Genomic DNA, 14,782 nt, shown 5'->3' on the forward strand with positions numbered 1-14,782 from the left:
CCGGCCCGTCTGGGCTAGTGTGTGAGAGCGAGAGAAGGAGGAGGGCGCTCGAGGCGACAGCACTGCAGACGCCATTATCCTCTGTTTCTCTACGGCATCGACCTCTGTCGGCTGGCGTTTTGCTTACTCTTAAGCCTACAGGTAATGGGAGTTACTGGGGTCTCTGCATTGTGGGTTCGGGTACGGCACTGATGCCCTTAAAGCTTTTCGGGAGCCTTTCTAACCAGGATTTTTAGGGCCGGAGCGGCCTTTCAGCCTGAAGGGAGGCGCCGGCGGAAGGCGGGGCCGCCGCCTCCTCCTGCGTTGAGATTGACAGCGCCTTGGGCCAATCACGTCGCCCTCGCGCCACCGCTGAAGGCTGAGTAGCCAATGAGGGATGGTGGTGGAGGGAAGGGCGGTAGAAGAAGGGGGAGCGCAGGCAGTGGGGGAGGGGAGTGGGGGCCTGCGCTCGCTCTCTGTTTAGCTCGGACCGACTGGGGCAGCGGCGGCGTAGAAGAGAAGGCGGCCTCGTGCGGTAAGGACCTGGGCTGGGGAATGTGTCGCGAGGGGCTAGGGTCCGGGTCGGAGACCACTTCTCCCCACTTATTGCAAAGGTCCCCTTCAGGGTGTCTCCGCATGCTCGGGGGTTGGCAAACCTCTTTGGAGAACGTTGTCTTGTATTCCCCTCCCCCCCCAACCTCCGCCATTTCCCTGATTCCGCTCTCATAGGATCATAATGCTAAATTTCCCCCGGGAATTTAGGAGACATGCCCCAGAATGATGAGAGAAGCCCTTCACTGTTACCGGGGCCTTGTCGGTGGGGTTGTTGGAGGGTGGCGAAGAGGGGGCGGAATCCTGCGAGGGTTGGAAGGAGACCCAGAGACCTTGATATCTTGGCGACGTTAGCGCCTTTGTGTGGGTGCTTACCGCGTTTTTGCTTCATCGGAGCCGGCGGTACGAGTGGGGGGCGCAAGATTATAATAACTGTTAGATTGTGGCTCCGCTGCTTTGTCTCTCCCGCTGTGGCGGGAGGGGGAGAAGTGGGGGGGGAGGGGAGGGCGAGGGATGAAGTCCTCCTGACCGCGTGGTGAGTGGGGGGAGGGGCCTCCGCCTAGTAGCACGTAGGCGCCATTACAGGGGCCGCCATTTCCCGTCGGATTCTGGTGAGGAAAGAGGCGCTGCGTTTCTGCTACGTCCTTTCGCCCTTTTTTCAATTATTGACTCTTGGGTATTGGCGCCACCCTTGTGTCGGTCGGCTTTCGGAGAAGAATAGAAATCTTTGATAGGGGACTGGCGAACCACTTAAGCCGAAATTTCGAGGTAGTTCGGCAAAGATAAAGGCCTTAGGATGGGCAGCGGCCGCTTTACATATCTCTACGAACCTCGCCCAACTAGTTATTTTTCTCCATTCTTAATCCTAGACCGTCTTCTTAGATGCAGAGAAGGGAGTAAACGTTGTGTAGGGATAATTGCTACCAGAAAATGAATTATTAACGCTGGCGGATTTTTAACCCTATCCTACACCGGACCGATTAGCCGCATCTCGGCTCAACGGGCCACGTGTCGGCCTTTCTGCCAGTCAGAATCGAGGGCGTCTCCTGCTATGTCTTTTCTGTGGTTCCCTCTTTGTAGGGGTTAGACTGTACCAGAAAATCCGCGCTCTAAACCGCGGCACGAGATGCTGTTAAAGAAGCTTCTCCCGTGGAATTAAAGTTTAAATACTTGTGTTAATCTCAGTAGGTTTATGTGCGGTATGATGTAGCCCAAAGGAAACCAAACAGGATACCTATGATTAATTCTTTGCCATTATATTATCTTGGATCATTATGCCTGATTCAAGTTGTTAAATGTTTAAAAATGACTACACCTTTACCTTGTTTCTGCTTTGTCTTAGTCTAGTGATGGATGGTGTTGGGGGTGGGGTGGGGGAGCTTGAGTGAATGTGATACAATAGTACCACGTTTTTAGTAGCTCCTACCACCAGGCTTAGGATATTCACTAGAAGTTTGACCTGGTTAATATGTTCCTTTGGGGTAAATTGGAATCAAGATAAATGGTAGTATTCTAACTGCTGCCTTTTAAGTTTTTTTTAACATTTTAAAGTTATCAAATTTTCATATGATTAAGTAGAGAAGGATATAAATATTAAATTTAACAGTTTCAAAGGTACTAGGGTCTGGATGAGGTTTAAGTTCTAACAAGACAGCAAATCCTTTATAGTATAAAGAAAGCAAAATGGAAGAATTGTCAACAATTCTTCTGCCCTGCATATAACATACCCAGAAGGTTCTAGTAAAAATAGTTAAATTGTAACTTAAGAATTTTAAACTTTTGTATTTATATGAAGAAGTGTTCTGAAATATCAATACTATGCCCATTTAGCATTAAAAAGAACCGGCCTTTTTCCTCCAAGAAAAAAAATCAACTTCAACTTAGAATTAATAATTGATTTTCCTTTTAAGAATTTGTTTAGAGTCCTGGCTAAGCCTTGGACATTAAAAAAAAGTTACAAAAATAGGAAGATTGAGATTTACTTTAAATTTGACGTCAGAATTAGTATTCAGTAATAGAAAAAATCAAAACTGATTTATGTTGATTTTTATAGGCTACTGCAGCACTAGGGTGTCAGTTGTTGATCCCGCCCAGAACACTTCAGTTCTGCTCTGCAAGGATATATAATACTGGTACGTTCTAGAAGCAGAGTCATTTCTTTGCTTGCTCAGTTTAGCAAGATATACACAGCTTATTTTCCAATGAACCAGATGTACTAGCTTGTTTATTCTTTGACAGATTGTCTACCCATTTAATCTGAGAAAATGGAGACTGAGCAACCAGAAGAAACCTTCCCCAACACTGAAACTAATGGTGAATTTGGTGAGTAAAATTTGGCGTTTTTTTTCCAGTTATATTAGTAGAAATATGATGTGGATTTTAAGGGAAAGTGGCAACATAAGCACTGTAAAAACTTTGGTACGTTTTTTATTCTATAGTCATTAAATAGCCAGTGTCGCCATATCTGTTAATTTTTACTTATATTTAGTGCTCCCTTTGATGCCCTTTTAAGATTTTGCTTTTGTAAATAGGGAATTTAAATATTTTTGTAACAGAAATGCTGCTTTTTACAGCCTTTTCCAATAAGGATATTCTGTATACAAAAAGGATTTTTTTTTTAATCTATTAGGACTTTTACGTTGATGTTAAAGATCTATTCAAGGATATTTTGTCACAGTGCATGCTGTGCCTGATAATAGACTTTTTGAAAAAAAATTTGATCTCAAACAGACTTCAAAAAAGAATGTAACAGTATTTGTAACCTGTAGGTAACACTTGCAATTAGCAACAAATACTTTATCTGAATAGAAGTTACCCTTTACTAGTAACTTCAGTTTCAGGATTATTCTAACTTGGTGAAAGTGTCAGTAATCCTCCAAATGAAGCAGAGTTAAGGAAAGGATAACACTGTTAAGAGAAGACGACATTCTTTTTAATTCAAACTGCCTTTAATTTTTAGGTAAACGCCCTGCTGAAGATATGGAGGAGGAGCAGGCCTTTAAAAGATCTAGAAACACTGACGAGATGGTTGAACTGCGCATTTTGCTTCAAAGCAAGGTATGAATTGTATTTAAAATTGGCTAAAATATGACCAGTGTTGTCAAAATTGAATTTCTTTTAAAAAAAAAAAAATTCAGTTCTTATCTAATGAAGTTAAAGTTCATTGGGTTCAGAGGCGCTAAGTTTTTGTTTTATTTTGGCAAATAGAAAATTTACCAGGAGCAGAAATTGCTGTCTTAATTTTTATTCAGCCATATGTAGTTATTGATTGCTCTCAGTTGTGTTGAAATCTTTCATTGGAAATGAAGAAATATTTTCCTGGATTTATTTAAAGAGGAAAGCACAAATGAGACATGAGAAAAAATTGACTTTTGTGTGTACTGTTGTCTTAAATATGTAGTGCTTGCATAAGTGGTTTTGAGGCCAGTGAAAATTTTGCCACCCTAAATTTTTTTTAACGGAGTCTTAAAAAAGAGCTTCATTCATTTTAAGTATTTTCATACTGCAAATCTAAATTTAATCTTTTCCTTTGTATTTTTTTTCCCCCTAGAATGCTGGAGCAGTGATTGGGAAAGGAGGCAAAAATATCAAAGCTCTTCGTACAGACGTAAGTATTCAAGACTTCAAACTACTATTCGGTCAGCTTCTGTTTACATGTTGCTAGAAAATTTAAAATTTCAATCAGACTTCATTTAATAGTCTAGGTACAAGCCATTTGTAATGATTTTTTTTTAAACATACCTATATATATATTATTTTTTTTTTTTAAGACTTCAAGTATTGCCATTCCTGTTACAATTAAAACCCAGATTGAGTCGTGGGAGGAGGTTTATATTAAACCTCTTCACTTTCTAACAGGATTCCACTAAATTATACACTTCAAGCAAGATAACATCTTGATTAGAAATATTGACAAAGCTTAAAAACCTTTAATTGCACCATTTCCCATATGTGTGAATCAATTACAGTATTACTGAAAACCATTGCAGGTGGCTGATTTAACCCAATGATTTTTTTAAATTCCTTTGATAAAACTGTCCATCTGTTCTTTAACAGCTTGCACATGAAGCACAAAAACATTAATGTTAAGGAAATTGCATGGTTTAAATATGGGTATAAGTTAGTGTAGGAACTTTATAATTGGGAAGCAATTTGTCAATGGCTATGACTTGCGTGTTCAAATTTTATAGTGGGTTGACTCTTGTGATTAGACACATTTGATATGGCATCTCCCAGAAGTGTGTATTTATAGGACTTGACTACACCAAAGCGCCTAAATTATTTCTCATAGTCTACGCCCTTATATTTAACATCTTGCTAAAATTAAGGCAATTATGACTTTGTGTTGAACACTTATCTGACAGTATTTCGTTTCTCTTTCGGTCGCAGATCTTTGTATGTTCCTCTTGATTACTGTAAACTGAACTTGAAAAATTGTTTAAAAGTTTCAAACTTGCCTATTAGGACCCAGAAATAAGTCTTAAACATCCAAAAACCAAACTTTTTAATAGCCAGGATTTTTGGTGGTGTGGAGTTTTTGTTTTACTTTTTTTCCTTAAATAAACATCTCTCCTCTTAATCCAGATGTTGTCTGTCATCATCTGGGTTATTAATTTCCCCATTTCCTCAAGACTTCAATAAAACAAGTCATGACAGGTTTTGTGTCTACCCTCATGAGCCAGCCTGCTACTGAAACAACGTTTGTAAAAAGTAATTAGTTAGAACCATCATTTTAAGATCCTTAAATGTTAAGGCAGTCAGATGTAGAGCAGTCCATTATTGTGTTAGTCTTCAGAACAACTTAAGCTTGTTTCATTAATTGAGAGTAATGAGTATAGTTTGTATTAAATTAAAATTTATTGCTTTTCCCCCTTTTCCCTCTCCTTGTTTTTTTGGCCATATATCTCCGTTGCCCATGTACTGGATCGACTTACCCCTGCGTTGCCCACCATGACGTTGGCCCATCCGCCCCTGAACGCCCATGTGAAAACCCTGGTTGGCTATGCCCAAAAATGTGCTCGTTGCCAAACGGGTACCATACTTGACAACTTCTGATTGAATGCCCATGCCCAATGCCAACATCCACGAACGCCAATGACCAATGCAGTACAATGCCAGTGTTTCAGTCCCAGACAGCAGTGGCCCCGAGCGGTATGTCCCAACAGTTTATGCCTCACTGCCTGATTAGAAAGAGAGAAATGTATTTTATTACCTGCCTTTTATATAATTAAATAGTATCCCCTTTAGACGGTGTATTGTTTTTCAAGTTTCTGTCTTATTTTCCCCATTAAGTCTTTTTGTCACTGAACTTTTACCGTGAGTTGCCCACCCAAACGATCCACTAATTTTATTTCGATGGAAGGAGCACAGCTTCAAGTGTTGCATATTTGCTGCATTGTAAATCAAATTGTTTCAAAAATAGTCTTTCGCTCTCTGTCTTTGTGGCCCACCTTGCTTCCCAACATTGCCTGTTCATAATTTTTTCTGATGAAACGCTAACTCTGGTTCACTTTACTTCACTTCTCATTTGTGTTGTCTTTGTTTTGTCTTGCATTTGTATTTGTTTTCTTGCAGAGCCCATTAGTAATCTAATTTCTAACTGGTCTCATAACTTTATTCCAAATATAATGTTCACCACTTGCATATAGTCCCTTTCCCCCACTTCTATGAGAAGGTGTGCCAATTTTTCCAATGTAATAGTTGAGGGTATCCTTAAATTAGTGGTGGCGGGGAACATTCACTTCAGCTTCAGTTCTGGTCAATTTGTTGCCCACTTAATCTGAGCCCTTCCAAAAATCCATACTCCTTTCTCTCTCTTTCTCTCTCTCTTTCTCTCTATTCTCTTTTTCTCTCTTTTTCTATCTCTGCAAGATCTTTATCATGTCTGTTTTGGGCGTAAAAAAACAATGCATGTGAAAAGTCTGTAAATAAACTGCTTTAAATGGGGAATATTAAATAATCGTGTTACTTTTCTGTGAAGTTTGCTTTTATATGATGAACACAAAACTCATTTTTCTTTTCCACCTTTTTTGTACTCTCTGGTATTTGTGATGTTTGACAGCATATTGAGTATCAGTGCAGATATTGAAACAATTGGAGAAATTCTGAAGAAAATCATCCCTACCTTGGAAGAGGTAGGCTCATTTTTATTCATTTGTGTATTTGGAGTGTAAGGGGGATTATTAGCTTAACAGGTTATCCCTAAGCCAGTGGGGTAAAGTTGACAGAATAGTATATTAGAACTTTGGGTGATAGTTTATGGTATCATTGACCAGTGCTGCATAATGTGCAACACTAATGGATATTAGGCAATCAAGACTGGTGACTTGTAGAGAATGTCATTTGTATACATTCTTATTGTATGTGTCCCCTTTTATTATTATCATTAAATAATACTGGCAGGTTTCTTTAGGATTCCATTTTAGTTGAGATGTGGAAATACAAAAGTTTTAGTTAGCTAGAATGGGCTGGTTGGGAGGGTGGTAATTTTTATTGCAAGATCTTAAATTTTCTGAAGTATGAGGAAGTTTTGTTTTTTAAAGAAATAGTTGTTAGGCAAGAAGTTTGTCTAGATAATTAAGTTAAAATGTTGTAGTAGCTTTACCAATATATGCGACAATAGCCTGATCACATTAGACACTTAACCTATTACTCTTATTTTTCTACTTTCAGGGCCTGCAGTTGCCATCACCCACTGCAACCAGCCAGCTCCCGCTCGAATCTGATGCTGTGGAATGCTTAAATGTATGTCATAGTGCCATTGAACCCCCACTGAAGTATGGAGCCTGGCCCATAGGATCAATTTCATTTTAACATAGTGTACTTTCCCGTCTCTAGAGAAAATGCTTGAAAATAAGATATATGAATGGTCTTACAACTCACTGTTGACCCTGCTCCATGCTGCAGTGGGAATTAACTACATTTGCAAAGTGCTTTGCAGTCATTTATATTATGGTGTTATTTGAATGTTGTTAATAATTTCTGTGGTAACAGCGACATGCTAAATGGCTGCAGTGTGGGTATGGTGTTGCAGGACCTGAAAAAAAAAATAGTTTTTTAAGGTGGTGCAGAATGTCCTTTTTGGGCCTGGCTATTGAGGATAATAAGCACATAACTGGTAAAGTTATTGAAATATAACTTCAGGTTGTTCACTGCAACAGTATTTTATGATTATGCTTTAAAAAGATTGGATGTGTTTGGGGAGTTTTTTTTTATTTTGCACTAAAGTTTTATACATCTCCATCTGCAGTATCAACACTATAAAGGAAGCGACTTTGACTGCGAGTTGAGACTGTTGATTCACCAGAGTCTGGCAGGAGGAATTATTGGGGTCAAAGGTGCTAAAATCAAAGAACTTCGAGAGGTAAAGACACCTTTTTTTTCCCTCTTTTCCCTTACTCCTTATCAAAGAAAAAAAGTTTTAATTTTTTAGATCTTATTTTTTATATAATTTTACATATTAAAGAAGTGGGATTGTCCTTTCCCTATATTTCCCTTCCTCCCCCCATTATTTCTGTCTGATCTCATTTTGGGACAAATATAGTCACATTTTATTAATATCAAGATTGCTCCTATGTGTCCAGGCTTTCACATTGCTATACCATAGCACTAACTTCCTAGGTGTGTTAGTACTACAAATAAGCCCAGGTTAATTGATTTAAAATACCTTTTTAATTAAGCATTTCACTTTTTAAATTTCTCTTACAGAACACTCAGACAACTATCAAGCTTTTCCAGGAATGCTGTCCTCATTCCACGGATCGAGTTGTTCTTATCGGTGGAAAGCCTGATAGGGTTGTGGAGTGCATAAAGATCATACTGGATCTTATATCTGAGGTAAAAAGAAGAAAGAAAACTTGTTTTTAAGATGTAATTTGGAGAGGTTGGGATTAGCTGTACGCTATTTTTAAAGTTGCCCTTTTTTTACTATATATTTCATACTTTGTGTCTTTTCACTAATAACTTCCCTAATCAATCTTTATTTACCTAGAAGTTATTCAAGATTTCCTTTGTTGTTTAACTTTAGTCACAAGTTTAGACTAGCTATTGAAGAAAGTGTCATTATGTTGCCTTTTAATTGTAACCCACAACATACAATATAAACAAATTAAGTTGTGACTAAATTTACCCAGTTTTGAACATATGGGGAGAAAGACAGACTGAGAAAGAGAATAATTGGGTAGCATTTAAATAATGCAAAAGAAAAGGGGGAAATGCTAAGCAACATATGGTATTAAGCATCATTAATGCAAAAATGAAATAATGCTATGGTTTCATTCTTTGTATTTGTACATTGTAGCCATTTTAATATGGTGGTTGATTGTTTACTTTATCCTTTCCTAAATTGATAATGGTCCATTCAGTTCTGCTTGGCTTTAGATTCATCAAGAACATTCAAAGAAATAAACCAAGTTACTAATATTCTAAAAGTTAACAAATATTGTGGGGATTTATCTCTGGTACACTTTAGTATTAAAATTCAGCTGACAATGGTGGGGTTGGGTGTTGGATAAATTTAAATTTAGATTAGATTCTTAGAAGAATAACATGAAGTATTAAGAAACTTTGAAAGTAACTACTGGAAATTTTTTTTTAAGTAGATTGACATTGAAAGAAAACGAATTATACACAAACAGCCCAGCAAGTTAGATACTCTGCATTTTTTAGTACATTTAATTATATGATTCTTGGTTTTTATTTGTGTGTGCTATTGTATATTAAGGGTTTGTTTTTGTTTTTTTTCCTCCTTGGTTTAGTCTCCCATCAAAGGACGTGCACAACCCTATGATCCCAATTTCTATGATGAAACCTATGACTATGGTGGTTTCACAATGATGTTTGATGATCGACGAGGACGCCCTGTAGGATTTCCCATGCGGGGAAGGGGAGGCTTTGACAGAATGCCCCCAGGCCGTGGTGGGCGTCCTATGCCCCCATCTAGAAGAGATTATGATGACATGAGCCCTCGCAGAGGACCCCCACCACCTCCTCCTGGACGTGGTGGCAGGGGTGGTAGCAGAGCTCGAAATCTTCCTCTTCCACCGCCACCACCACCTAGAGGAGGGTAGGTTGTATTTTAGTGTAGATATTGTCTATATAGTATTTCAGGGGTTAAGTGCCAAAAATATTTTTCTGTAAAAGTAACTCAAGCACAATCTGTTTTTCTTTCAGCGATCTTATGGCTTATGACAGAAGAGGAAGACCCGGTGACCGTTATGATGGCATGGTAGGAATTTTGACTTGTTGTATAAAACTGTCCTTGCCATATATTTATCCTAGTAACCTTGTAGCCATTTAAGCTAATTATCAATTCATTCCTAAGTAGTGTAAACTTTGGGGGAAAGACTAGATGGCACATTGTTATAATGCATTTGAGATGTTCTTTAATATTTATACAGCCAAGATTATAGAGGAACTAATTTTCTTTTATCCCAATGCCAAAATACACCTACCCAACTCCACATACTTTATCACCTATGGTGAAGCATTATGGTATTTCTTACACTAGAAGCAGCATTAAATAAGTTTCTCCTGCACCACATCCATCTAGAACTCTTACTGTGTATTCTTTTTCCCCAGTTGAATGAATCACCAGTTATGAGATCATTAATATTTGGGAATGAAATGTTTCATCAATATAGTGTGTTAATATTAATTGAGACTGTGTATTAACTAATACAGGTTGGTTTTAGTGCTGATGAGACTTGGGACTCTGCAATAGATACTTGGAGTCCTTCCGAATGGCAGATGGCTTATGAACCACAGGTTGAGTACCATGAGTTTACGGTATTACATTTTTTTTTAAGTCTTAAAACTTTATTTGAATCATAGATTGGTGTGGGTGTATAGTGATTTTCTGATTTGAAATTAATTAGCAAGGGGTGGGGTTTCTGTTTAATATAGAAATAAACATAATGGGAATCCTTGTTATTTTAGTAAATGTTGGAATGAAGTAAAACTCCAGAGAATGTTTTATATATATCCTGAAGGTGTAGAAAGCCTTCTGAAACTAACTAGAAATAACCTGATATTATAATGCTTGGGAGGTTGGGGGGTGTTATTGCAGAATAAAGATTTTATTTCCTGGGATGTTGAATCAAAAAATTGCATGAATGTTTTTAATTGTTTTTAAAACTGATGCTCATATAAGTACAAGTTTTGTGGAATAATTTTTTACATTTCTCTTTCCACAATCTTTAGGGTGGTTCTGGATATGGTAAGTGTTTTTATCCTTCTTGAGTTAAAAAAAAAAAAGATTCCTGTTTCATAAAGAACTAGATGCTTATGATTTAAATTAGATTATTCCTATGCAGGGGGCCGTGGCTCATACGGTGATCTTGGTGGACCCATTATTACAACACAAGTAACTATTCCCAAAGATGTAAGTAATTCCAGTATTAAGTTACTCATTTGGTTTTTTAATATTCTGAAATCTAGAGCAATTTCACAAAATGGGTTACTAACTTGAGCTTCATTCAGGACTTGAACATTTTATTTTGGGAGAAAGACAATAAAATAAACAACTCATTCTTTAATTTGGCTCCTCAATTTCTCTTTAAAGTTATGCATTATGATTTAAAATTGTGTATCCCAGTTATGGTAACATGGTATGGTAAATATTAAAATCTTAATTATGAGATCATTGTAAAATGCTATAATTGTCACCTCACAAGGATAGTGATGAACCTCCTTCCCTAATTTTAACCCTTTTTATGATGTGCAGTTAAGTTACTTGATCTTTAATTTGAAATTGATAACTTAATTCCCATTTACTCTAGTACTTTTAAATTGTACTTGACTGATCAATAATTTAGAGGGAAAGTGAGTTTTATAATGTCCAAAAAGTTGGGGTTGATTTCTGATGAAGTGATACAAATGAAAAACAGATTTGGCTACGGAAGTGCTTAACTATTTTGTGTCATAGTCATTCCCCCCCTCCTCCCCCCTCTTTAGCAATCTGGTGAAGCCTGGACTCCTCACTCCTCAGAGCAGTGAAATGCTGAAAATGGAATTACCAAAGAAATCAGTTACAGTGAAATTGTTAGCAGTGTTAACAAGTTCATGGACTTGGATTCAGAACCTTTCTTTAAAGAATTAACTAACTAATAATTGAGCTTTTTACTTTCTGGGTAAAAGTTGTATAGTTAATATTTGAAGCTACTAAAATTAGGCATAGGATTCTGTCTAAAATGAATTAGGAATATATTTGTAATTGTCAAAGTTTTCATACTTTTCAGTTGGCTGGATCTATTATTGGCAAAGGTGGTCAGCGAATCAAACAAATACGTCATGAATCTGGAGCATCAATCAAAATTGATGAGCCTTTGGAAGGATCTGAGGATCGAATTATAACCATTACAGGAACACAGGACCAGATACAGAATGCACAGTATTTACTGCAAAACAGGTAGGTTGAAGTTAATTTTATAATTATTTTTTTCATTTTAACATACTAGAACTTGAAGCTTTTTTTTCCCCCTCAATTGATATTTCTTTTAGAAGCCATGGTATCTCAAAATCTATTTTGGGGGACCTAACTTCTAAACATCCTGGTAGTTTGCTTTCATTTTCTTCTGCTTTCTTACTAAAATGAAGACACCCTCAATACTAATCTTGCTGGAAGAAGCCTTAACCAAGCAGTCCTCTCATTTCTCTGGTGAAAACTGCTGCAAAAACTACTTGTAATAAAATTATATAGAGCCTGTAGAAAATATGGAAGATTTCATTGGATATTGGCCTAGTTCTGTGTGGAAGACTAGTGATTTTGTTGTTTTTAGATAACTAAAACGACAACAAATCACAGTCTGCCATATGGCACAGGCCATGCCTCTACAGGATAAGTTGAAAACATTGGTGCTGTTAATGCAGCATTTCACACCTGGCATTTCTTTGTCTTTCCTGCCAAATATTAACAGCTTTTAAAATTTTCATTTTCTTAATCCTGCTATGCTGTCTGTTATTGTTAAGAAGCATTTTTCTGTTGTTGGACTTTTTTAAGTCTTTAATTTTAATTGCTTATGTTTTCAAATTTAAATTACATTTAAACTTTAATTGACAAGTTTGTCATTTTAATTTAGCATTAAATTTATTGTCTTTTTTTTAATGTTGATGCAAGATGTTCTGTACAAAAATTCTAATTCGCATTTTTTTTTCTTTTCTTTTATAGTGTGAAGCAGTATGCAGATGTTGAAGGATTCTAATGCAAGATATTTTTTCTTTTTTATAGTGTGAAGCAGTATTCTGGAAAGTTTTTCTAAGACTAGTGAAGAACTGAAGGAGTCCTGCATCTTTTTTTTTTTATCTGCTTCTGTTTAAAAAGCCAACATTCCTCTGCTTCATAGGTGTTCTGCATTTGAGGTGTAGTGAAATCTTTGCTGTTCACCAGATGTAATGTTTTAGTTCCTTACAAACAGGGTGGGGGGGGAAGGGCGCGCAAAACTAACATTGAAATTTTGAAACAGCAGCAGAGAGAGTGAATTTTATTTTTGTTCATTGTTGGTGGTAAAAAAAAAAAATAATAATAATAATAATAATTTTTTCCCCTCCTGTAACTATTGTGAACACCTTGCTTTGTGGTCACTGTAATTTTTTTTGGGGGGGGGGGTGGGACAAGGGAGAAAGAGTATCAATAGTCCACGTGTCCCTGGCATCCATTCAGAGCAGTGTGCAGAATGTAATGCTCTTTTGTAAGAAACGTTTTATGATTTTTAAAATAAATTTAGTGAACCTATTTTTGGTGGTCATTTTTTTTAAGACATTAAATCTCAAATGGATAAATCTTTACCCCTAGACAAAAGCAGCACTAATTAAACACTAAGTTTAATTTTCAGCTCCTCTGTGGATATAGGCGTATCTTCTTGGACACATATTAAGCAAATAGTCCTGGTGACAACTTGATGACTTGAATGTCCATTGCTTGGGAAGGAATTGCACCACATTCATTCATGCAACAAGCTGGTTTTTGCAAATGCTTACCCCTACTTGCAGCACAATTTTCTATAGTAGTAATTGTGAAGAAAAACCAAGCTGGGAGCAGTACCACACATTGGTATAGATACACACCTGAAGCCTGATTAGCAGCAAGTTTTACTAATCAGAATAACACTTGGTTATGAAAATGACTGAAGCTGAATAAATTCTGATTATTTTTAGATAATTCCTCACTTGTAGACTATAAAAAAAAAAAACTGTCAACTTGCCTGGTGTCTACTAGTTAAACTTTGTAAAAATATATATATATATACTTGTTTTTCCATTGTATGCAGATTTGAAAGAAAGATGTACCATTTCTCTGTTGTATGTTGGATTATGTAGGAAATGTTTGTGAACAATTCAAAAAGTGATAAAAAAAAAAAAAAAAAGTACCTGTGGATGTTTTGTGTAGTATCTTGGCATTTGTATTAATAGTTTAAAGTTCTAATTTCACTTCCAAATAAAAATAAACTCACACAACGCTGGATTTGATGTGCCCAGTTTGGAGAATGAGTGACATTGTTACTAAGTTTGTTTGATTCTTTATTTCTTTAAAGAAATGTCTCATTTACATTACACACATTAGTTAGCAATTTTTAATGTTTCATACCGACCATGGTAATTAAGATAATGTCCTGAAACTTGGCACAATTGAAATAATTCCTAGTATATATATTTCAAGAGGAAGAAATATTTGGGGAAGAGGGTAAAGATAGTATTTACTATAACCAAATGTTTTTATTTGGTTTGTGAGGTATGGGAAGGATTCCCTTTTAAAATGTCTTTAGACATTCTGCTTTGATCACTTTACAAATAAGATTTAAGCTAGGCCAAAGTAATTGTGAACCATCTGACCTGGTGGGACATCACGCCAGTGCTATCAGGTTACTTTTGGCTAAAAAGGGGTTTGCCTCTTCACTTGTGGATTAAGGGAAGTGGGTTAAATAGTTGTTTTGGGAGTCACAACTAGTGAATGAGGCTGGGTTGAAAGACAGGTGGTCTCCCAACTTCAGATCCAATGCCTGAAGTTCATTTCTGCTTTGGGCAACAGGAACCAAAAGTCAAATATTGCTTGCATGATGAAAGTACTTGTTATTGGGGGACAAATTAGGTGGGATTGTCTATGGGACCTGGAAACACAATGACCCGAGTTCTATCCCAACCTCAAACAGTAGCTCTGTGACTGGACAAGCCACTTAACTCTTGTTTGATTCAGTTTCCTTGTTTGTAAAATGAGCTGGAGAAGGGAATAATGGCAAACCATTCTAGTATCTTTGCT

The 14,782-nt window shown here is 37.0% G+C and overlaps 1 protein-coding gene across 5 annotated transcripts; it reads left to right on the forward strand.

Annotated features, from left to right (window-relative positions):
- Nucleotides 1–37: 37 nt before the first annotated feature.
- Nucleotides 38–13,990, forward strand: HNRNPK (heterogeneous nuclear ribonucleoprotein K). 5 transcript variants are annotated; one of them, XM_051966200.1, is made up of 17 exons: nt 45–141; nt 2,585–2,663; nt 2,770–2,853; nt 3,491–3,588; nt 4,082–4,138; nt 5,639–5,682; nt 6,593–6,665; nt 7,204–7,275; nt 7,781–7,894; nt 8,239–8,367; nt 9,288–9,595; nt 9,703–9,757; nt 10,213–10,317; nt 10,732–10,747; nt 10,830–10,912; nt 11,769–11,938; nt 12,698–13,990. In XM_051966200.1, the coding sequence occupies exons 3-17, from the start codon at nt 2,796–2,798 to the stop codon at nt 12,729–12,731; spliced, it is 1,416 nt and encodes a 471-aa protein (XP_051822160.1). In that variant the 5' UTR covers nt 45–141; nt 2,585–2,663; nt 2,770–2,795; the 3' UTR covers nt 12,732–13,990. The 5 variants fall into 5 exon arrangements, with proteins under 5 accessions (XP_051822170.1, XP_051822160.1, XP_051822194.1 ...); XM_051966234.1 differs by having other exon boundaries at nt 12,758–13,990; XM_051966219.1 differs by lacking the exon at nt 45–141 and adding an exon at nt 428–514.
- Nucleotides 13,991–14,782: the final 792 nt, after the last annotated feature.

This window comes from Antechinus flavipes, chromosome 1, assembly GCF_016432865.1.
Source record: "Antechinus flavipes isolate AdamAnt ecotype Samford, QLD, Australia chromosome 1, AdamAnt_v2, whole genome shotgun sequence".
Classification (NCBI taxonomy): Eukaryota; Metazoa; Chordata; class Mammalia; order Dasyuromorphia; family Dasyuridae; genus Antechinus; species Antechinus flavipes.